This window comes from Topomyia yanbarensis, chromosome 1 (assembly GCF_030247195.1).
Source record: "Topomyia yanbarensis strain Yona2022 chromosome 1, ASM3024719v1, whole genome shotgun sequence".
In the NCBI taxonomy this organism is placed as follows: domain Eukaryota; kingdom Metazoa; phylum Arthropoda; class Insecta; order Diptera; family Culicidae; genus Topomyia; species Topomyia yanbarensis.
Genome location: NC_080670.1, coordinates 213,368,080 through 213,393,240, shown reverse-complemented (window position 1 = coordinate 213,393,240; position 25,161 = coordinate 213,368,080). Strand labels below are relative to the sequence as shown.

The window sequence follows — 25,161 nt, the reverse complement described above, 5'->3', positions numbered from 1 at the left end:
GTAGCTGCATCTGCTCGACTAGCGTTTTCTCCTTCATCATCCTTTCTTCCCTTAAGCTGTTGCCGAATCACATCCGATACCGTAGCACCCGGAACAGATCCTCCGTCGCTTTTCGGTTTCTTCGTTATCTTCTTCGGCTTTGGCACGCGCAACTGCTGAGTGCACTTAACCTTCCGGCAGTCGCGCTAGTGCACTGAGTGCACGCTGCTCTGAAAATCTACCGAAATCATCTTAGGGCACCAGCGGCTGCTCGTTCAGTGGGCCATAAGCGCGACTTCCGGAGGGTTAAAACAACGACACGACTAGACACTTGCATTCCGAAACTGTATCTCAAATCTGACTACCCCTCAGTGACTCAGGTAACTGGAAATGTCAAATTTGATGTTTGCTTAAAATATTCATGAAACTAGCAGCTCTGACGAATCTGTTGCTATATTTTTTTTCTAATAACAGTAACCCATGGTTACAATATTGTGACTATAAATAAACTGGTTGGAATCTTCAATTCTTTAAAATTAATTTTATGATTATTGGTGAACAAATAAGCTTCCCGGCGCCGAATTTGCTCATTCCAGAGGTCAATCAGCTTGGGTGCGGAGAGAAAATGGTATCAGCTAACGAGAATCAACTGCGCTACGATGGCCGAGTGGTGGTCGTTACCGGTGCCGGTCTAGGTCGCGAATATGCCTTGCTGTTCGGTTCCCGCGGTGCAAAGGTTGTGGTGAATGATTTGGGTGGCAATTTTCACGGTCAGGGCAAATCGAATGCAGCCGATAATGTGGTACAGGAAATCCGAGCGGCTGGCGGAACCGCGGTTCCAGATTACAACTCCGTAGTGGATGGGGATAAAATTATTCAGACTGCAATGGAAGCATTTGGCCGTGTTGATGTTTTGATTAACAATGCTGGAATTTTGCGAGACAAGAGTCTTGCTCGCATTTCCGATGAGGACTGGAATCTTATTCATGATGTGCACTTGAAAGGTAGTTGAAATGAAACTATGAAAAAACAGAACTATGGTCGAATAATTATGACATCCAGCAACTCCGGTGTCTATGGAAATTTCGGCCAAGCCAATTATAGTGCCGCCAAACTAGGATTGGTCGGGTTAGCCAACACAATCGCAATCGAGAGAGCTAAAAATAACATTCAATGCAATGTAATCGTTCCAACGGCTGCGTCAAGGATGACCGAGGGAATACTTCCAGAGGTTTTGTTCAATGAGCTTAGTGAGTTTCATTGATTTAAAACTGGCGAAGTAAATTCATTTTTTCTTTGATTTTCAGAACCTAAACTGATTGCTCCGGTCGTTGCTTATCTGTGTCATCAATCCTGTCAGAATACGGGGGCAATAATTGAAAGTGAAGCTGGTTGGGCCACATAGGTCCATTTTGTTAGGGGAAAAGGATCAATTCTCCGTACATCAATCGATGATGATGTTACACCAGAGTATGTTAAGAGTGTTTGGAATAAAGTCACTGACATGTCGGATGCGAAACATCTTAATGCCATCAGTGAAGCCAGCATATCTTTAGTAGACGTACTGGAAAAGTTACGCGAGGGAAAGCATGCCGAAAATTCCGTTACAGAAACATTTAAGTTTAACTTTAAAGTTGTTATAGCGCATTGCGCACATAATAAGTGCGACTAAAAGTGCGGAAACGTAAATAAAACTGCGCTTTTACATTGAATTGTCTTGGTGTCTATTACGCACTTATGTATTATCCAACTGTGCAAACGTGAGAATATTTAGGTCAAAGAGAATCCATTTTTCGCTCCCGATAGTTTACTTTAGTCGCTGTTTGCTTCATCCGCTTCCTCCTCTTCCTCGGCGGATTCACTTGCCGACGCTTCTGATTCAGGTTCCGAGTCGGATTTTTCAGATTTCTGTTGAATAAAAATAATCGCATAAAACATTTCGAGCACAGTTACACTACACTGATGAAAAAAGGCTTAAGAATTTCTTAAGTCAGGACTTATGAACCTGCACAATATTGATTCCATTAGACGATTATGTATTTCATAAGTATGGCTAATGAAATTCGTTTGCGGGTTTTATGTTTATCTTAACATTGTTATTGTGAAAATTTCATTTCAGCATAGTGAAAATGAAAAACAAAAAACTATTGTTGGAAACGGACTTATTCTGGCACTCTGTTTCAAGTTGGTGGAATCAATGTAACTATGGTTATCTGCATTTTTTATACTTTTTGCTTCATAAAATTTTGTTTATTTTGCAGAAAATAAATATTGACATAACAGAAGCATAACTAGTACTTAGGCGATTGTGAGCTTCTTTGGAAATATCAGGTTTCTTCAAACTCACCCAGCAAAATAACTCAATGTAAGCTTAGCTAACAATATTTTGTTCTTAGAAAAAAAAAACAAATATAAGTAGTATTCATTTCTTTTTACGATCCAAATGCATATAGTACACCTATGAACATCAAAGAAATTCCTATATAAAATTCATAAAGCATTTCAATGATTTACGTGGGTATATCGTATAAACCTCTTAAGAATGTCTTAAAAAATTCATAAGTACCACTTATGAAATTCGATAGGGACTGAATGGCCACTTTTCCTTTCAGTCATAAGTAAAACTTATGATTTCCATATGGGAAACTTGTGGCGCAAAGTCATAAGTAGTTCTTATGAATTTCGATAGTTATTTTATCTCGGTGTAGATAACATACCTTCTTCACTTCCTTTTTCTTATCGTCTTTCTTACCACCCTTCTTCTTATCATCTTTAGTGTCTGATTTGTCCAGATCTGACCCTGATCCGGATTTTTTCGCTTTATTAGTGTCCTTATTGTCATCGTCACCGCTGCTACTGGAATCATCGCCGGAGATGTACTCCTTACTCTTGAAGCCGCTTCCCTTCATTGCCGTAGCCGAAGCAGGTTTCTTGGGGGAACTTGCTTCCTTCTTGCGCTTCTTGGTCGCTTTTCCACCATCATCTTCGCTTGCTCCGCCGCCACCATCGCCTCCTGCTTCCTTGTAGGCTTTCAATGCTTCTGCATACTCCTCCTTTGCCTTGGCTGCTTTCTGTTCCCATTCATGCTTGTCCTTCAAATCCTTCCACATCTCACCACCCTTTTTGGCAATTTCGGCGACGGAGATTCCCGGATTGTCCTTCTTTATCTTCTCCCGACTTGCGTTCAACCACATCATAAAGGCCGTAGCCGGTCGCTACCAGCATCATCCGAGTCGTCATCGGAGGTAGATTCCACATTTGAATCAAACTCGTCCGCCACATCCGATTCTGCCTGGTTCGGGTTGAAGTCCTCATCGGTCGATTCTTCCGAATCATCATCGTCATCGTCATCATCTCGCTCCTTTGCTTCGGCCTTTACCCTCGCCAGATAGGCATCCGGTTCAGCCTCATTATCCGAATCGGCAAAGTCCTCCTTGTAGTTGCTTTTGCCATCCTTTCCAGTGTTCTTCACGTGCAATTTCTTGGACGAGATGAAATCGAACAGTTTCCCGTACTCTTCCTTCTCGATACTGCTGAACGTGTAGATGTTGCCTGCTTTTAGCTCGATTTCAAAATCAAAACTTCGAGTGGAGCCACCACTACGAGCAAAGTTTACCGATGCGATTTCCTCGAAACGAATGTGAACCGGTGGCTTGTGGACGTAGATGAATCCTCGTTCCAGTGGGTAGAGATAACCTGCAGCTGCCTGGAAAGAACATCCTATTGCAGGAGTTCCGGAATGACTGAAAACGAGGCAAAATATATTTAAATTAAATTAGCCCGACTTAAGCCGTTAGGGATTGGGATTCAAATAAAGAAAAGCTCACCCGATAAAAGTTCCCAGTCCGGTCAGCTTTCGGTTTATGATGACTTTCATAATCTTTCCGAGTACTTCGTACACCGGTCCAGCGAGCTCTTTAGTAAGTTTATCCTCATACTTTTCCTTCAATTCCTCCTCGGTGAAGGGTAATTCGATGTTTGTTTCCTCGTCCATCTGGAACAGCGTCACCAGAAAGTGGTAACGAGTTTGACCCTGCTTTGTCGGCGGATCCAACGAAATGACGAAAAACATTTGCCGACTGTCCTTATGCGGCAGCAGGAACAACCGCAGCACCGACGACGCCGGAATCTTAAAATCATACGTCTTACCGTGTAGCTGGAAAAAGCTCTGGAATACTTTAATGTCGTAGCGACCGCGCGGTGTCAGGCAATGTATCTCTCGGAATATAGCAATTGCGTCACCGGCGTCACCAGACGCAGAAATTACGGAATCCTGTCTCATCACCTGCTCCTGGAATGCTTCGACAGGGTCAATTTCAGCCGATTCCGCTGTTGGAATGTGGAACCGCATTTCCATCAAATTCACCGGAGCTTCATCGTTCCAGTGAAATTCGACTGTAACTTCGTTCTTTCCGGCATTACACTGGGAAACATGATTCAGCGGGATTTCAAAGCTTGTCTTTCCTTCCACATCGAACGAAAGAACGCTACCTGTAAACATAAAATGGTTGCTATACAGCAACAGAAAATAAAATAAACAAAAAGTGTTGCTGAAAAAAATATTTTTTGGTCGTATCGAGGGGCGACTCAATGAACTGGTAACTGGCGGTAAATTACTCGCACACTTTCTCTTCAAAAGATTTCATGAAGTTTCAGGTCGTGTCGTTGGTTAAAATGTGCCCACAGCATACACCTTCCGCACTCCACCATGTGGGAATCTTCGCTCGACGACCCGCTACTGATCAAACAGCTGACGGCAAACATTGTCTCCGGGTGATTTGGAAGCCATTTTGCTAAGTTCCGCCCGGAAACAATTTGCTCGGAACTAACAGTGAAACAAACCCTTTGAAATCAGCCTTATGTTCAGTGGATCAAAGCTGGATTCCAATCTAATTTTGATTCACAAACTAACATATTGTCTTTTAATTTGTAGCTTACAATTGTTTGTTTCCCTTTCACTTTCCCATTTTTTCCTCCTCGTTACACCTTTCCAAACCAACAATACGAAACTGAAATTTTGATTGTTTGTAAATTACTTTCTAGTGTACAAATATTGTAATGCAACTTCGTTCACTCGAGTAAATCGTCTTCAATCCAACCTTAGACACTTTCTACTAACTTTCTTCGTTCTACTATTTCTACGTAATGAAAATAATGTATACATAATTGACCATTCGTTTTCGATCGTTTTTTACAGTGTGAAAACATCTTGCGTAAAATCAAATTTCATGGCCTGCTAGCTCTGGAGTCGCTTGTTTGTTGATAAAAATGACTTGACTTCCATTGGCGTCATCAAGCCCTATATCTAGCAAGCAAACTAAAAAGGGCCTATGTAAATTTTGGGAAATCGTTACGGTGGAAAATAAAGAAATGCTTTAGAAGGGTTTTTTTCAAATTCTACTAAAGCACAATGTTGAGTAGTTAACATGAATATTTACAGTACCTTTTGTAGCTTTCCTGAATACAGTCTTGGAAAATTTAGCCAATATTTTGTTTGCAGAACAATTTGAAGTGGGTCTTTACCTACATAACACTATGAGGAAATTCCTCCGAAAAAGACGGCGGGGTAATGTCCGAGATATAAGCGAAGTGAAGTAGAATGCACTTAGTATTATTTATTTGAATATTGCGCACTTCCCACCAACCTGGACTCCGCATTTTCAAAGTGCGAGTGATCAAACTGCAACCGAAAGCAGCGAGCTGTCGAAACGCATGTATTTCAAGTGATAGGTGTCTTCATAGACAGACCAGTCGAACTAACCAGTCTATGAGAAGAATTTAATAGAAGAATAGTAAGTGCGCAGTGCGGTTAGAATCCAGTTTTTTGTGCCACAAGCAATATGTAGGAACTCAACGGGATTTTTCGGATAAAGGAATTGTATTCGAATGAAATCTTCATAAATTATTTATGAAGATCTTCTGTACACCCGTCTATATGGTACGATATATTGGCTTCTGTGGCACTTGAATACCGATTTTTTCAAACTCTTAAATGCGCAATGTTGTTTTAAAAATTTCATCTCAAAATTGTCACAGTTACCTATTGAAGCTATGAGACAATTTTCACATTCAAAAAAAATCAGTTTGCGCCTTTAAGGGTTGAATAAATTTACGACCAAGTAACCAATAAGCATTATAACGTAGCCTAATATCTGCTTTAGATCCACATATAAAGCTGTCTTAAAAGCCGTGAAGCCCTAAATACTGATATAATGCTGGTATTATGCCAGAAAAGGCGAAATATAGTGCTATTACTGTGCAGAGATTGACAGCTCGTTTCTGCAGTACTAATGCTATTATATAGCAAAAGCGCACAAATGTCAAATTTGAAAGCCTTATATTGGCACTACTAATGCTATTAAAAAGCTTCAGGTGGCTGTCATTGTCCGCCATGGTTTTAAAACCATTTCTCACGTTTCCTTTCGGTATGATAAGCAAAAAGAAAAAAAATAATAATCCAATAATACGTTCTGTTTAAAACCGCAATGGACTCTCTTCTAATACATTGTGTAATGAATATCCTTAATGGGTTTTCGTTCTCACATGATATGAATGTTTTACTAAAATTATCTTTAGTAAGTCGCGAACTGAAATACCTTACCTCGTCCTTCACGGCAAGTGCGCTGCGTTTGCTGCCTGGACTATATTGCATATGTTCGATTGAAATGAAATATGCCGAATATAATCTTCAAGAAGAGTTGCATAACGAATAAACACGCAGCATCGTAATAGCATTATATCCGCTTTCTATTTGCTCTATAATGGCACTAAATGCATATGCAAAGCTTACATGCTTTAAAGATCCTTGAAGCATGTACGCGTTATATCAGCTTTATATACGCATATAGAACAAGCGATAATGCTATATGTCGGCTGTACAGCTATGCATTGTTGATGCTAATATACGGCTTTATTGCATTGTTAATGCTGTAATGGAGTTTCAATGCAACATTAGTGCAAATGTATAGCCAATATAGTGCAATGGCTTATGGTTACTTGGGCAAACCATTTCTACATGGTATTCGGCGGAAATCATGTTAAAATTTTATTGATTTCTGATAAAACGAATTGCCATCTTTTGCACATACATAGATGTTTTGGGAATATTGTTGAAATGTTATTGATGAAAAGCCAAAAATTCATGTGTGGCAAAATGGATGGATGATGGGCGATAATACGACACTCGTGTACGAATAAGTATCTCGTCTACGTACCCACCCGGGAAGTAGAGATTTATGGTGTAGTCTCCGACAGGGGGCTTAATTGCGAAGTATGGAGTTAGCTTTGCTTCAGTCAGCGAAAATTCTGGTTTGCAAGCAATAAGAAAGACAATAAAAGAAAACAACTTATTTTCCATCAGCCTCATTTCGAGGCTCTGACCGGAACTGCTCTTCCGAACTGTACTTATGAACGTCTGTTCGCATTTTTGTACCCAGTGGCATGAACTGTCGTTGTGGCAAACAATTAGGCCTACAGCTACGTATTGTAGAAACAAAGCACGGTGTAAAAATGCGGAATCATGAAAAATCTCCGCATGATTTCTCGGCATATTTCGCATATAAATTACTAGCTAATACACGTCGCGCGTTGCTGCGACTTTCAACGAAATAGAACTATACCAACCTAGCAAAGGACCAATATTTTCAAGCATGCATCGTATTATTTCGTAAAAGTTGCCGGGTGAAATATCGTGAAATTCGCCGTGCCAGCGTTGTTTCTAGTGAAGTGGAACTCTCTAAATGTCGTATTATTTGCACTACAATTCGATTATTAACCGGCTGACTGTAGTTTTGTTGAAAGTAGTCGTTAAATTGTTATTTTTGTTACCCGCCATCGAAAGCCAAGAAACCTTTTAAAACTCATCAACAAAAGAACGAGCGCTGTGGCAAGAAGAAGCAAATAATACGATAGACAGTGCTAGCTGCTAGGAGACTGAAAAAATGAGTTGTAATAAGTGTGCTGGTTTGTTTGCTCCAGGAGAGATTATTGTCGTTTGCGAAGGTTTTTGTTTTGATCAGTACCATGCAGAATGTGTTGCACTAACCGTTCCGGAGGCACTAATAAAACATCGAAACATTTTTTGGATGTGTGCTCCATGTGCAGATATAATGAGCGTACATTTAAAAGCGAATAGGCAAACGGCTAATCGGTTATAGAAAATCCACACGAATATGCAAGAGAATATACGATAATACAAACGAATTTATACACGCGAAGTTACATACACCCGGCGAATACACACCCTCGCGATCAAACCTGTTAACATACGATCGCTCGAGCTCTGCGCGATAATACAACTCTGGTGACAAACACGAACATGCAATCATTCACGCAAACCTACACCCGCGATTTAAAGTTGATAACAGCGCCTCCCTATCGACTGAATTCCGAACTGATATGAAATTGTCAAATAAAGCGCTAGATACCATGGTGTCTTTGTCCAAAGACACCATAACTCTAAAACGAAAGATCAGGAAAGAACGTGTGAATTATGGGTTATCCCCTTTTGGACGCTAGGTACCCCCGGGGTTATCTCACCGAATTGCGAAAATGCTCGTGAATTGAAAAGTAGGACATGCAATGATCTTATTGACAACATGAGTCAATGAACTACTAATAAAATAATGTATTTTTACAGAAAAGGTTAATTTAGAAATGCGAAAGGGTAACACATACAACTACATCATACAAGGAATGTAGTTCCGATAACTTTTAATTCTTTAGCCGAAGTAGAAAACTCGTGGTGAAGAACCACGTGCAATACGAGTATACGACGTACGTCGAATATGAAAACGTCAAAACCAAGATCCCCGTGTATATGAACAATGATTTGATAGAAATTCGCCTACACGATGTGGCACCGCGCACTGGGACAGACTACATTAAAAGATACGTATCGAAGTATCGAGAAGTAGAATCCGTTACAAATGACACTTGGAGAAACTCTTTTCCTGGCATTCTCAACGGTGTTCGGGTAGTGCGAATGCGGCTTAACCAACTTTTTCCTTCTTACTTGACTTTCGAGGGCAGATCATCTCAAGGTATTAACTACATCTAAAGAAAACTATGCATATATCCTGTGCAGACGCCCACGTGTCAGTTCCGTAACTAGATGGCACACTATGGTAAGCCATGCGCCAAAACTGGTTCAGAAAATGTATCTACTACACCAACACTAACAAACGGTTTTCGACATCTGGCAATACACCTATAGTTAGCATACCTAGTGAATTATTAAACAAAAATAAAGACGGCTATACCAAAGTCACTCGAAAATACAAGAAAATCTCCACACATCTAACGATGAAAACCAAAGCTGCTCTAGTGACGACGACATGGACGCCAACATGAGCGAGGGAGGCCAGCAGCAGCTGGCAAAGTGGACAATGATTCTCCAAAAAATTAATACGCGGAGTAGAAAGCAGATTGACCACGTTGAAGGAGTTCTGCGAAACTTTCGAGTTAGTAGTAGTTGGAGCGATCGAGATAGAACTTCTTGGGACAGAACAGGACATCAGCACTTTAGACTGAATTGTATGGCAAGCTAGAATCGGCTGCGAAGAATTTAGAAATAGTAACTCAGTCGGAATAGTTTCGAGCCCCGACCAGGTAGGATTCTATGAATCAGAAGAATCATAGAAATTGCCCTGGAATTTAGGGACAGAGAACTTGTGTTGCATTTTTTAAATGTAATTTGGGTTGCCTGTAAAGCCTCAAAGTCCTGCGGGAAATTAACTCTACATCCAAATAAAACGTCAAACAAAGTGACCTTTTGCTACGAGGAATGCAAAGTTAGATGCAAAAATAGAAATGAAATGTAATTTGATGCAAATTTGTTATACATTCCTAGAGCTATCTGCCCCTAACCTGGAATAATTCCAGCCTAGGGCCAGATCGCTCTAGGAATTATTGTACTATATGATAAAGGTCAAGGACGATATCCATTGAAACGAAAGGTCCGACTTCCGCAAATACATTGTAGTGCTAGGCCATATTCCGTGATGGCACCTCCATGCAAATGTAAAGTTAATATTCTATCATGCACAAAATTTTCATTTTCGCGGAGCATGTTTATCAGACGAAAGGACATTTTAAAATCGGACCCCAAATTTTTTACTCGGTGTCTGTTGTCAAAAACCAACAGTGTTCCTAGAATATTTTCACTGTCAGTATTTTTTTTCTTTTTCTTGAAGCAGACAATATTTTGACCAAACGAATAAAAATCATTATGCATCCATAATACTACAGATTTGAACTCTGTTTTTTGTGCGAAAAAGTACAGATATTTTTTTCAATTTCACAACACAATAGAATAGAAAACAATTATTAAAATCCTCAAAATTCTCCACATTAAAATGCACATTGTTCTCAAGGGCACACTGCTTCTCGTGTAATGCTTTCTAAGGCTGTGAACCATTTGGTGAAATTTTTAACTTTTAGTTAAAATCTGACACTTCGAAAGTTATTTGCAAAATAGCCCTACTCTGGAGCATGGTTAAAATTGACAGAGCGATAGTTTTTCAATACAAAATTATGAGATAAAGATTGAAACGATAACGTGTTGTGTTAAGATTTGTTTGGGTTATTTCATGATGTGGATGTTTACTTTTCGAGACTATGACTGTCATACCAAATACAAATTAAATACGCCAAGGTCCCATACAAAAGGGTCATCATTTTTTGACTCACCGAAAACTAGATTTAAAGAACCCTATGCATGAGTTTTTTTGACAAGTAATAAAGTCTGAAAAATAATAAGAAATGGCAACGCGTTTTGTTAGAACAGATCCAAGCATGTCGTGCTTTTGTTTTTTCTGTTTTTTTTTTGTTTTCGTCGCTCTTTTTTGTGGACTCGCCAAGGCAACATTACTTCACTGGGGACTTAACGGTAACATTTTTTTTTATTTACAACTGATTAAAATAAAATTAAAATCTTGTTCATCGTAACTTCAGCAGAATTTCATCATAACTTCCGGAGAATCAGCTGAGGGAGGTCAACCACGAAAGCCGCTATTATGAGATAGAATTTCCACCGGAGACATCGGTAGTAGTTCTACTCAAAGTTGCAGTTATTTGTACGGCAGGTGCTGATTCTAACTTGCGTATATTCAACAGTGATCTAAATTGATAATACGGTTGAAATGCAGCAGAGTCATCGCAGCTACTTAAATGAGGTCAGATGGGATGGTAAATACGTGGCATCTTGTAGGGATGATCACAGGTGTATCTTGTGGGAACTCAAGGAGAATTATTCAATGGATTCAACCTTTTTCGTCGTGTCGGCAGAAGTAGTACCCAGACGAGGCGGACAAGGTGCTTTATTCCAAGAAATCCAGAATAATGCACTTGTACTAAGTGGAGCAAAAACTGACGTGATGGTTGAGGGTAACAAATATTCGCTCAATAACGCGGACTGGAGTCTAAAGCTCGATTCGGACGGTAGATCAGCTTCCGTCGACGGCAGAGAACGTCACGTTACCGTTCCGTCAAGATAAGAAGTGCATTTCTCGTGTACTCTTTCACGCTTTCAGTACGTCAAAACGCTCCTTGCCGTTGATGTTAATGTTGACGTGTTGTACCGGTAGCCTGACATATCCTATGAATCGTATTTGAATAATTCAGCTTTAGTGTAAGCATTAGCGGCGAGTTGATTTCTTGAAACTTGAAGAAGTCGAACAAGTATGTTGAGAACAAGCGCATTCATGCAGATAGTGGCAAATTTTCACCTTGTTCCGGACAATCATGGGACAAGCGTTGAACGCTCGAGAACCAGAAGAAAGTGAAATTCCACAAATCAAATTGTATAAATGAAGGCCATGCTACTAACTACTATATGGTAATCTTTACTGGTACTATCAGTAGTCATATGTAATGGATAGGGAGGATCGGAAATTTTTTGGAGAACGTTAATAAAATGTGAATCCTTATTTAATTAATTTAATTTACTTAGTATTATTATAGCAGTATAATACAGAAAGAAAAGTAGTATCTAAGCAGTTATCACGAGTTTATCAACTTTCTGCTTCTTGTATATTTCCCATGCAATAGTCAACTTTTTCTAAGCCAATTCGTCATGTCGCTGCGGCGCTGTATCGACTATAGGTCAAAGGCAAAAAAGCGGATTATACACAGTTCCTTTATATTCATAAGCCGACTATAGTATTAAGGAGAGAGTGGAATATGTATCAGATACCTAGGTGAGAGGTTCGTCGATCAGAAACTCAAATATTATTTTGTGGAGAATTCACCAGGAAAGTATAAGATGGCGCTAATACCAGTATATGAAACACACTCGCCAAGAATATTACTGTTAGTTGCAGTGAGGCAATGCTACCGGAAGTACAGCGACACCCAAAAATGCGTCGAAGGTAACCGTTCAGCTCTGGCATCCGGAGAGTAAACTACGGTAAGTTGCGTTACCACCACGATGGCGAAATGGAATCTTGAGGCAGTCTATTCGGATGCGGAAGTTTCAACACTTTCGATATTCGCACTTCGTCCTCCTGTTTGCACAAGCGCATATCAACCATTTCAAAGGATTTATTAATATCAATCGTTGGAATGATTGAGGAGTTTTGGCGGGAAATCAGTATCATCTTGGAGCAGGAAAATAAGGATAACAATGAAATGGATGCAGGTGCTGATAAGAAGCTTACGCTGGTAGCAATGAATCAACCAGCGAAATTAAATTAATTAAGATTCATGATGGGCTGCGGGTCGATAAGAATGTAAGCGATGTACCAATAAGTAAGTCGAGTTTATTCAGTAATGTTAAAAGTAGAGAACAACATCTTACACAAGTCTGATGAACGAAAGAGCATAGGGACGCACAGTGGCTGGAGGCTGGCCAAAACTACGTGAGCGATCCAATGTTTCTGAACAACAAGGAACATGTCTTTATTCTTCGTTTGGCAGAACAACTATATATAGCAGTGATATTTATAATCTCATGCTATCGACGCTTCGAGAGTTAAAAGAACAGTGATCTGCGTCGACTCCTGGCTGAAAGCGAATGTCTGATCGATCATCTGCTAATGAATGCCAACAATCCCTTCAATTTAACCGCTTCCCCTCAGTTTAATCCCTGCAATCGAGGGTACGGGAGATCATCCTCGTAATAAAAGTCGTGAACGCGTTTCTTCAATGCTTGTCACATAACATCGCAAGCACTGCGTGCTATTCACACAATAAAGTACTATTTCAATCATACAGATTATTTTGTAGATTCCAGCGATTCACACCTGTACTTCTGGTTTACGGTGGTGTGTTTTATCACTGTCTAAAGCGTAACGATAATTATAATTTTTGCTTTTGTCATCTTTTATGGCAAATGGTAACATCTCGACTTAGCCATGAAGGTGACCATAAAGAGGACGACCAATGACTACAAGAGTTAGTTTGATACCTCTAGCACAGATAACAAAAATCAACCTACCAGTACCACAATTGTTGGACGCAAACTCGACCTCCGCTTCGGCAAACAGCTGTCGGAACCACATTCGTTCGAAAATCTGATCCATCGTAATACAGAATAAGACGGAATAGCTGATTTGTTCTCCTGTTTGCGGATTACAACCGTGAAATAGTAGACCATCTTCCAAGCTTTGCACCAAACGCACATTTGTATGTCGGTTTAATTGCATCCCATTTTGCAGAAGTTCGGTGGTTACAAAGCTTTTGCAGATGACCATATCGCTAAAAACTGGTCGTTTGAGAAACACTCGATATTTCCGCATCGTCACTTATCGACTCCCTACATGACTTGTTAACTATTACACTTGTGTTTGAATAGAATAAATACACGTGTGTAACTTGCCTCACACAGTATTTGACCTCCTCAGTCCACGGGCAGCAAAATTTTGCAACTTTAGTCTGAAATTTGTAACGTCGCCGGTTTTTCTTTAGAAACAAACTAAAACATGTGCAAACGTCAGAAAATCCACAACAAGTTCGTCAGTGCAGCCAGTTTTAGCATTATTTCATCAAAGTACACTGTCACTTTGACACTGTACCTTTCCAGGTACAGGGTAGCGTAAAACGCGTCCTCGAAAAATTACCAGAGCATTCCGTATTAACATATTTGTATTTGGTCATACTTAATGTAATAAGAAAAAAACTAATTTTGAAATATCGACAAATGTTCACACCTCTACTAACTTGTGGTCATCGCAGCTGTCAATTCTAAATAACTATCCATATGTCAACTTTTGAAATGGTTCGCTCTCTCGGTTAAATTTTTCCATTCGGAGGAAAAAAAACTTTCAAACTGTCAATTTTAACTAAAAGTTAAAAAAATCGCCGAGTGGTTCACAGCCTAAGTGTATATTAAAATGATCGTCTTAAAGCAATGTAGGTTTTCTCCGGGATGTCATTCCCTACACGTCTCCTCGATTGCAAAATAATGTCACAAGTAGTAGGATCCCAATCAAGATGACACAGAACGACAAACATAAAACGATGATCGGCATGCAAAGATATGCTTCTGTTTGTTTCACTTACACACACACACAGATACACTGCCGATACCAGAAAGACTAACAGACTGTAGCATCAGTACACATACATCACGACTTGACAAAGAAAACCGTACACAAATAAATAATCCTCGGGAGGACAACACGTTGCCAGACCACCCGAGCTTCCTCCGATAACAAACGAAGGTAATCATATCAGTTTCGCTGCTACGAAGCATTTGTGCAAATACGTTTCTCGGCCTACTTGTTCCAGGCTTGTAAATACATACTTGCAGAACTTTATCAATTCTTTCAGCTCTGATGTGCACCCGCCTGCTAAGATTTCAATGCACAGATGAAAAAATCAAATAAGAATTTAAAATTTAATTGGAAATGTTCTACGAAATTTTCTACATCAAACGCAAGCAACTATCACAACGCCCCACAAAGCTCACGATTATTGATGTCAAAACGATAATAACTTCGAACTGTGAACCCACTCACAGTCGTGGGCCCCATACATCTTCATGCATAATTTGAGTGCTGTTCAAATAAATTACTTTCTCTAGCCCCCTACCCCGCATTCGAAGAATGAGCTTTGTCTGGGACTGCTGGAAACAGAACTCTTGTGTTCATGCAAATTGCGTTTCGCCATTCTGATAACCAACCAGCCAACTTCATGTAATAACACAAGTGGCAAAAGTTGAGAGTCGGAGGGTTTCATGTTAAATCATTGCTGCGACCCATCAGAAAGGAGAGAGAAGGTGGAGGGGGGAACGAAAGAATGGGATGCGAATCGGAGACATCCGAGAACAATCATTCCCGGAGTGAAATTGCAACCCTATAGGAAAATTTATTCAATTCACTTCTTGAGTAGTTATATGGAAGAGCTTCTCTGCCCGAGCATCAATCGAATTATATGTACCTACATATATTCGAATGAATGGGTGGTACAGTGTATAAGGTTTCTTTAACAGAGAGGAGATGGGGATGGGGCTTTTCTTTCCCTTCATCAATCCAACATCCAACTCAGCTGCAAGCCGCTTTCTGCACTTGTCAGTGCGGTGTTCTGTGAGATGAAATGGCGATGCTTTCATATTCCGCCCTCTCATCCAGTTTGTCGGAATGTATTTAGTTTCCACTAAGTAAACGCCTCTTAGAACGAAAAGCATAAACGCTATCAAATAGGCGTATTTGTGATTCTGTCCTTATTCTTCGGCAAGACAGGTCTAACTAAAGAGATTTTAATAAATGTAGTTTTGAAGGACTTTTTCGTTTACGTACTTCTTTGTGAAAAAAAAAATTACCTAGCTGAACTTCGAAATCTCCACAATCTTCTCTAGTTTCACTGACAGTGCATCGATCAGAGTAGTCCGTTGGGTCGATGAGGTAGAATTAGGCAATCCATTAGACGTTTGTTTGACAATTCAGCGGTGGGTTCTGTCAACAAGTATACTCCTGCGAACAGAAAAACTCGTCCGACAAACAACTTTGTTAGTCCGATTCGTTTGATGTTGGATCGAATCAACGATATTGTCGGACGTCGCACCCCTCGTAGTAACGTCAGAATAAGTAAAGAAGAAATAATCAGCTGATCAGAAACGTCTCATGGATTGCCTAATTTGCGACTGTCACTTTCGGTAAACAAAATCTGTAAACACGTTCCCCACATTTCATTTCGAGCAAATAAAAACATTCTTTTATGCTAAAAATTTAATATTTATCTTAGCAATGTTTTTTCTTCTCTTTCAGTGGACAACGGCGTCCAGTTTGATGCGGCCCGAGCCTTCCTCAAGGAGCTGGACGTGATCAATCCGGTGTGGATCGGGCTTATGCGGCCGGAAAACTCGGCACGGTTCACCTGGACGTAAGTACCTTAATCACAACTACTCGGAACCATGGTTTGATCACCCTTCAGGACGAAAATTAGACGCCATACTGTGTCAAAATTTGGAAAAAAAATGCGATCTTGCTAAAAATTTGTTTGGGCTTAGGGCTCTGCGGAAAAGTTCTAACCCCATTCTCTTCCTTCAGGAACCTTCATTTTTCATAAGAATGAACTACTGTTTTCGAAACGATAGTTTGCGGTAGAATGCTTCTAACCTTCCAATACAGGGGCCACGCTTCAAAATTTTGTAACTAATTCCGTAGAATGTACAATTAGTGAAAATATCGGAAATAATGGATTTAGTGAAAGCAGTAATTATCTGCCTCACGATTGGTCCGTACTATTTGACCGACCATCAATATGAGGAATGGAGCACCTGAGGGACTCAATCAAATACGTAAAGTTACAAATAGTGGTGCCGCGTGTCCGTTTGAATCATTCGTTGCTCGCCTGCTAAATGTGCAACATGATGGCTATTGTTAGTCCGGACGGTACAATAAGCGGTCAAACACCGTTAACTGTGTTCGAATTTGCACCCGTTTCTTTGCTTTCCGAAAGGAGTGGCGCTAAAACTATGCGCTTCGAAAGATCGGGCAGCGACGGCTACAATATATAACAGAAGTTGTAATATTCACGCAGTTATACATAGCCGAGCGCATTGTTTACGAAAATAGCCTTAACCGCATAATGAAGTACGAAGAATTCTGTTCAGCTATGATGGCCCCTTCGTTCAGTAGTGCCCAGGGGCCCCGAGTGGCTTTAACACGGCCCTGCTTTTGATGACTCCCTTACTTTCTTTTAATAAAAATATTTTTTTTTCGCTTCTAAAGAGAACTGTACTCCTAGTTCAACGATAGCTGCAAAAAAAATCATCTTAAATCTAACATAAAAATATTTCAAAATTATGGAACTTAGTAGCTGACGGCTTGTTGAAGAAACTCAATGAGCTTGGATTTCCAACCTACGGGTTTGCTGACGATTAGCAAATACTAATTACTGGATTTTGCATCGGAACAATCTTTGACTTAATGCAACAGGCATTAAGAGCTGTCGAACAGTGGTGTCGACAAGTTAAACTATCAGTTAACCCAAGCAAAACTTCAATGGTTCTCTTCACGAAGAAGCGAACAACAACCGGGGTTCGTCCCTTGCAGTTCTTTGATTCTGAGCTACTGTGTGCAGATCCAGTCAAATACGTTGGAGTCATATTGGATTCCAAACTGAATTGTCTGCTCACATTGAGTTCAGAGTCAAGAAAGCGTGCTTGGCCTTCGGGCAGTGCAGACGAACTTTTGGAAAGATCTGGGGTATCAAACCTAAATACATCTATTGGATTTACACGACAATTGTACGTCCAATACTGTCATATGGATACCTTGTGTGGGGGCAGAGTGGAGAGGTGGTGACAGTCCAGTTAAAGCTAAACCATCTGCAAAGAATGGCGCTCATGACGTTGACTGGTGCTTTCACCACGACTCCGACTGCTGCTCTTGAGGCACTTCTAAATATCAAACCATTACACATACACTTAAAACAAGAAGCACTATCATGTGCATACAGACTGCAGGTTACTGGGCTTTGGAACAGTAACCATGTCGATCTTGCTATAAAAGGTTACATGGGGTGAAGATATTCTTGCTCCCAGCGATATTACACTCACTTGTAGTTTTCCTTACAGGACATTCCATGTGAAGATTCCCTCTCGAGAGGAGTGGTTGTCTGGCTTTATGGAAAGACAACAACAAACGCAAGTGGTCTGTTACACTGACGGTTCTCTGATGGAGGGACGTGCTGATGCTGGTGTCTACTGTCGTGAAATGAGATTGGAACAATCTCCCTCACTAGGTAGATACTGTACTGTATTCCAAGCAGAAATCTTTGCGATTATGTGTGGGGTACAATCGGCCCTTCAACTGAGTTTGTCCGGCAGAGTTATAAACTTCTGTTCCGATAGTCAGGCTGCAATCAAGGCCCTTAGCTCAGACAAATCCCGGTCCAAACTAGTGATCGCGTGCCGAAGCCAAATCGAAGAACTAAGCATTGTCAACACTATCTACCTTGTCTGGGTACCCGGACATTGCGGTATTACTGGAAATGAATGGGCTGACGAATTGGTCAGGGCAGGTTCAGCGATTGACTTCGACAAATTGGATAAGGGAAAAATACGGTCCTGGGCTTCGTCCGAGCACCGCAATTATTGGAGAAATCTGCAAACGTGTCGCCAAACAAAGGCGTTTCTAGAACAACCGTGCCCAGTGATTTCGAAAAATCTCCTACATTTTTCGAAGCTCCACTACGGCATGCTGACCAGGGATTTAACCGGCCACTGCAAACTCAACTATCACATGGCAACTATTCAGCGCGCTGAGTCTTTTTCATGTGATCTTTGTGAATCCGACTACGGAACCTCATATCATCTGATATGCAACTGTCCAGCGGTAGCGCAATTGCGATTTCGAGTCTTCAGCCGTCCTTATATAGTGTAGCCTTTTGACCTCACGGAGAATAAATACCGTGATTGCACCGACTAGCATGCACAAATACGCACCAACAAATCATAACCACAGCAGAATCCCATATCTTCTCACTCCTAATCTATGTCTCTTACATCTATTTATCTTGAATACACAACTTATTTATTACTCACGGGCCCGCGGTTTTACTTCCCTGTCGGCAACATTCCCGTCGATCTTCTGTAAGCACCAAGCCAACTCCCTGGTGGTGACTGTCGAATCTTCCGTGACTCTTCCATTCAACGGCCTGCGCAATCAAACTAACACGGATTCCGCTCACCGCTCTACCCAGGAACCGTATCTTGCCACCCTTGTTGAATCCGTTTGCTCTCGGTTGGCGAATGCTGCCTCCGATGGAATCGAAATGATCTTTGCAATATACCGTGGCCGTGCAAAGTCGTCGTGGCAATTCGATGCTGCTGAATCGACTCTTGATGCGAAATGACCGTCTTGAGCAGGATCGCATCGAAACAGCAAACACTCGGTACGGCAACAAAGGTCCCGCTATATGAGTCTACTTTCTACTTCTGCCCAAGTCAGACGTACAATTGAACCAAGTGAACGACAACTAGCAATCTCTCGATCTAGTGTGCATTGTCTGGAGAACAAAGGAAAGCTTTTATTTATTCTTGCCATCATGAGTAAAATTGACAATAAAACTCTGCTCTGACCCAACACAGCGGTCGTTGACTTTAAATTTTGTTCTATACGATTGAGTTTTCGTGAAGTGGAATACCTGCTGAAGGTGATGATGCAGCTTAGGCTTAAGGAGGTTATGTATCTTCAACATCATTAGCCCAAGCCGAACGTTTCGTTTTGCAGAACAACTTGAAGCACGTGGCTGAAAGTGATACAGTTGGAATTAAGATTCCCGTGTATATATAAAAAGACTACGTTAATGTAAAGCTACATGACCTATCACCACGTACCCCTCCTGATCTAATTGCAAAATACATGTCGCAATACGGAGAAGTAGAATCCGTTACACGTGATACGTGGAGAAATTTCTTCCCAGGTACACCTAACGGTTTTTTTGTGGTGAGGATGCGGATCGAAAGACCTATCCCCTCCCACTTGACTATAAAACTCAAAACCCACGAAGCTACTATTAACCAAACTACGTTATGCACTCATGAGGGGCAAGCTCCTACATGCAAGTATTGTAATCAGACAGCGCACCACGGACGCGGAAGATACAGAGAAGAATACATCTCTACCGATTGCCAACGTATCCACGGCAAACCAACCCAAAAAAAAGTTGTCAATACCAACACCTGAACCACAAACGGTTGCCAAATTTGTGGCAGCTGTTCAGTCCATATTGACAACAGAAAAAACAGCATCCAGCACCCCAAAACCCACTGTAAGCAACATCGGTGAAGAAGACGACGGATTCACATTGGTCACCCGTAGGTGCAAGAAGCAGGAAAGGACAAAGGATGATGACCTTGATGTGAAGGACAGGAGAGAATTAAATGATCCCCATGACGCAGTAGGCGAGCCGCGAAAGAAGGTCTCCGCTCGCAATAAAAAGTTGCGCGCACGAGATCCATCGAATAATCAATAATATTTGTTATTTTTATATTTACATGTTGTAAACACATGAAAGATCCACGGCTCCGTTAAGCTACCGCTATGAGCCGTGTCAAATAAACGAAATAAAAAAAAGGTCCCGCTATCGTCCAAGATGGATGCTCCAAATCGGAAATCCAATGGAAAATTCCCAAGTGAAGATTCCAAAAGGTGAATTCCAGAAATAAAGGTCCAGATATAAGGATCCAAATAAAAACCCTGAAACAGCACATATGCAATTTTCCGTTTTGTGCACATCATGTATAATGTTGCCTACCCTTTCCGGGGTTCGTTGTTGCACTAGACCGAATGCCAGAGTATGTTCGTGAAACTTTTCCGAACCGTACTGAAATCAATGTACGTTAATCTTGGGCTTGATGTCAAAACAGGGTATGTTACCTTACTCGTCTTCGAGAAGTCAACGGCTCTTTTGGATGCCGATCTGACTGCCTCGTGTAATCGTTCGTTCACGATGAACACTGCTGCGATCGACAATCGGATGAAGAGAGCTAAAACCAATTCAGGTTAAGACTGTGCATGGTGGTAAAACGTGGTTGATTACCTTACTTATGTCGTCTCCACTAACTAACGGCGTCGGGAATCAGCAGGCGATCTGATTTGTAACCTCGTTCCTCTTCTGGATTACGTCTGTTAGCCGGATCTTTTTCTCGAAGCTGCTCTCCGTGGCAGAGCGCAATTACCTTCGTGATGCTTTGCACTCGCGACGCGGCACGTTTTCACTCGACGAACAGTACTTATTTATTTTTGGACTCACTAGCCTTTCTCCGACGACGTCAGCAAATTTGCCAATTGATTGTGCCGACGGACAAATTTATCCGGCTCGAAAAACCGATTTTGTGGTGCTATATCACCGGTAACCTGTCGCCGCGAGCAAAGTGCTTGCTACCGCGATGGACGATCAACTTCTCGACAAATATATGATAACGGCTTAAAAGCCAACTGTCAAAATTCTCTTCAAAAGGAAATTCCGGACAAACCGTGGCTGGCTAAATACAGTTCATAGCAGTTAATGAAATAGAAAACTTTTCTCTTTTGTTTACTACCAATACCTGCGGTTGGTGAGTAACGGTTTGTCCGGAATTTCCATTCAAAGAGAATTTTGACAGTTGGCTTTTAAGCCGTAATCATATATTTGTCGAGACTTCAACTTTCTGTGTCTTTGTGTTTGTGCGATACCGTGATTTTGCTTCTGCTGCTGATGACATCCGGTGGAAGTTATCCAAGATGCAGTATTATTAGGTGTCCACATATGCAGCAACTGATGCGTGCGACGAGGAAATGGTGATTTGCCGTACAGTGTTGCCAAAATGTTCTTGATGTATAATATTGATGATTCTGTTTGGCGCATCATTGACTTAATGTTAACAACAATGCATAAACGCTACAATAGACGAAACCACGTTTGGACGACTAAAACTCAGAGACATACTAAAGTTTCTTATCCAATGTGATAAAGCGCTTTAGGCTTATTCGCAGGCAAGTTGAACTACTACTTGTGACTTTAACTTACCTATTGTTTTATTTTTGTTTTTGTGCTGTCATTTTTCCCACCCTTCCAATTCTATTTCCAAAAAAAAATCCAAGAGGTTGAAGAGAAATTCAGCACGAAATGTTGTAATCTGTTTTACCCCAAAATGTTACATTAGGTCAGAGGTTCCGTGTTCGATTCAAATGACACTGACAGATCAATAGTAAAACAGTAATTGAGCACAAAACAAGTTCCTGTTGATCCATTAAATAAGCTTATGTTGGCACCTGTTTCCGTCCGAAAAAGTTTCATCTGCTAAACAGGACAATATTTGCCGTGTGTCGCTTCCGCGCATTCGTTGCAACTCCCTTCCGGATTCCATTTGGACCAGATGAGTTCCATTCCATCAGAGAACCATTCGTACAGCGATAATATTATGTTTACCTTTTCGCTTACGCCATCCAGGTTGAATCGATTTTTATGTGTGTTTTATTAATAATACCGATGTGATGATCTCATTAACTTTATCTCTCCCTTTAAAATTGACTTTTTTCGCGCAAAAAGTGGGCGACACCCATACCGCTAAAAATGCTACGTGTATATCATGTATGCAGCAACCGAGTGTAATTGTTAATGTGATTAACGGAGGACGTGGATAGTTGGTTCGTGATATCAAACTGTGCCCAGCGGACTGCTTTATTAAAATTAAAAATAATATATGCAACAATTACCGATTGAAACGGCGAAATAAAAGTACCCAATCGTTAAACTTCCCGACCAACAATCTCCTGCAATCGCTGCTGAACTACCCTCCGCAGCACCTTCCCGGTCCCCGTCAGTGGCAGTTCCGGCCAAAAGAAAACTCCACCCCGCAACCGCTTGTGATCGGACACTTCACGGTCGACCGTCTCCAAAACCTGCCGCTCCGTCAGCTCACTTCCCCGCTGTCTAACAATCACCGCCGCAGGCAAATCCGATGAACCACTCATCTCCGAAATCCCCACCACACAAACCTGCCGCACACCGTCAATCCGCCCTATCACCGCCTCCAAATCGACCGGTGACATTTGATAGCCCCGATACTTGATAACATCCTTCACCCGATCGACTAGCGTGAGAAAACCTTCCTCATCAAAGTAGCCAATGTCACCAGTTCGAATCCATCCATCCGAGTCTATGAGCTCACGATTAGCTGCCTCATCACCGTAGTAACCCATGAACGGAATCTTTGTTCGAATCAAAATTTCACCCTGCTCACCGACGCCTACTGCAATTCCGCCCTCATCGACAACCTTCGCATCCAGATGAGGCATCAATTGACCCACCGTACCCTCCTTACCCTTCATCATATCCATCGCAATCAATCCAATCTCGGAAGAAGCATAGCTATTGTAGGTTCGTCCATTCGAAAGTTTCCCTTGTATAGCCTGTCTTAGTTGCGGTGAGGCATGACTGCCGCTCAGACTCCAACTTCGCACGGAACTAAAATCGGCATTTTCCGCACGGGGGTGACTCAACAGTAGAACAGCGTGCGATGGAGGGCTAAAGAAATGCGTTGGTTTATGACGTTCTAGTACATCGAAGAAGACGTCTTCATTGAATAGACTTCGGCTGATGGCTCGAGTCGTTCCCATGGAGATGGAGTTCAGAAGGGCGAACAAACCTGTTCCCCAGTAAAGTGGACTAAAGTTGAAGATTAGATCGGTGTTTCCGTAAGCGGTTGCTGGTCGACTAAGTATAATGGCGATGTGTGCTTGCGAGACACACACTCCTTTCGGACGTCCCGTAGTCCCCGAAGTACACAGGATGATGCCAATCAAACTGCGCATGTCACCGTGATACTGTGGACTGAACGTAAATAATCATTTGTTTTGTTTTCCTGCCTCCGACAAATAGTTTCCAACTTACACAAACTCAGCTTCACTGCCAGTGTCCCCCAGAAGTTCGTCAACCTTCCGCACACTTTCCCGTTCACTCTCAATCACGAAGATAACGGGTTTAATTTTAAGTGTTTGTCCAGCTCCTTCCAGCACCGTCTTGTGGATCGTTTCATCGCAGATCACCAACTTCGGTTGAACCAATCCCATCAGATGGCCAAGATCGGTGGCATTAAATCCGACGGGAAGCGTGATGAAGGGGACTCCGGCAATCATCAGACCGAGCGCGATCGACGTTAGGTTTTCGCTGTTTGAGCAAACCAACGCAGCCATGTCACCTTTACCGAATCCAAGTCCCGTTAAATTCTGTGCCACACGGATCGAACGAAGGCGCATCTCCTGGGCGATCAGCTGGCGAGAGGTGTCCGTATCGAGTTGAAGCACTTTCGACGGGTTGCGATCCAGAACGTTCAGAATTAGCTGACCCAAGTTGGCTTGTGGGTCGATGGCCGGGGGTGGATGACGCGATATCCATTCTTTTGTCGTAGGATTGAATGTATGGAACATTGCTAACCGGACTGGGCTGTTGCTTCGAACGGAACTGTGGATGCGACTGTCAGCTGTTCGGAATTACTGTCTTATCTATTGTACTGTGTTTACCAACTGATTCGTCACGCATTGAGGGTTGAACTCTTGAAAATGCTTATTTTACTATCTCATCTGTATGAAAAACGCTGATAACCGCTTCATCCCTGGCCGGGCTTTGTTCGTGCACTAAGGAAGTAGGTCCGATCGGTTGTGTTAATTCAACGCACAGTTAGAGGACGGTACGTTGAACGACATGCTTTGTTCCCAACCGGACAATCCAATTGAATGAGATCAGCCTCGAGGCACGGTAAATTCTATTACCACCAGTCAAGTCAAGTGTTCGCCTCAAACCGGCTCAGCCGACAAGGGAACGGGGTAAATACTTAACAAGTCATCAAAAGTGAAGAGTAAATGATGGCACAGATAACACATGTTTGTGCACAGCGAAAGGGATTGTCGCGATAATGGGCTCAGTTGTTGGCCCATTTGAGCTTAAACAACACATTCAAGAGAATCGTAGCAAGCGTTGCAATTTTTCGTTCTAAATCTGTCATTTTCGGTCGAATGCAATTTATAAGGAATATATAAAAGTGGATCACGCCCTACAGTCTTGCCAGTGTTATCACTACACTATAAACTAACTTGAAATTAATAATTTTAGTCATTCATACCAGCGGCTAAAAGTTGCTTTCGGTAGATTCGACCGACCATCCGTTCGGCGTATGCCAATTTCGAACGTCTCGAATGCATGACAGAACAAATCATATCATATCGGGTTTGTGGAGCCCAGAAAGCACACAAA

At 41.6% G+C, this 25,161-nt stretch overlaps 1 protein-coding gene and 2 pseudogenes across 1 annotated transcript; 1 reads left to right on the top strand and 2 right to left on the bottom strand.

Annotated features, from left to right (window-relative positions):
• The first annotated feature begins 300 nt into the window (after positions 1-300).
• LOC131691888 (peroxisomal multifunctional enzyme type 2-like) lies at positions 301-1,691 on the top strand (annotated as a pseudogene).
• An 87-nt stretch (positions 1,692-1,778) lies between these two features.
• On the bottom strand, positions 1,779-4,641 carry LOC131691879 (FACT complex subunit Ssrp1-like; annotated as a pseudogene).
• A 17,916-nt stretch (positions 4,642-22,557) lies between these two features.
• Positions 22,558-24,525, bottom strand: LOC131691874 (probable 4-coumarate--CoA ligase 1). The gene is made up of 2 exons (XM_058978556.1): positions 23,803-24,525; positions 22,558-23,742 (listed from the first exon to the last, which is right to left on the bottom strand). Exons 1-2 carry the CDS (start codon positions 24,336-24,338, stop codon positions 22,659-22,661), a joined length of 1,620 nt encoding a protein of 539 aa, XP_058834539.1. The 5' UTR covers positions 24,339-24,525; the 3' UTR covers positions 22,558-22,658.
• Positions 24,526-25,161: the final 636 nt, after the last annotated feature.

Bases quoted from the DNA above. Each gene is read 5' to 3' on its own strand.
- LOC131691874 (XM_058978556.1), bottom strand. From the start codon at position 24,338: ATGTTCCATACATTCAATCCTACGACAAAAGAATGGATATCGCGTCAT. The intron at 23,743-23,802 runs GTAAGTTGGAAA...ATTTACGTTCAG, and splicing joins GGCAGTGAAGCTGAGTTTGT to TCCACAGTATCACGGTGACA.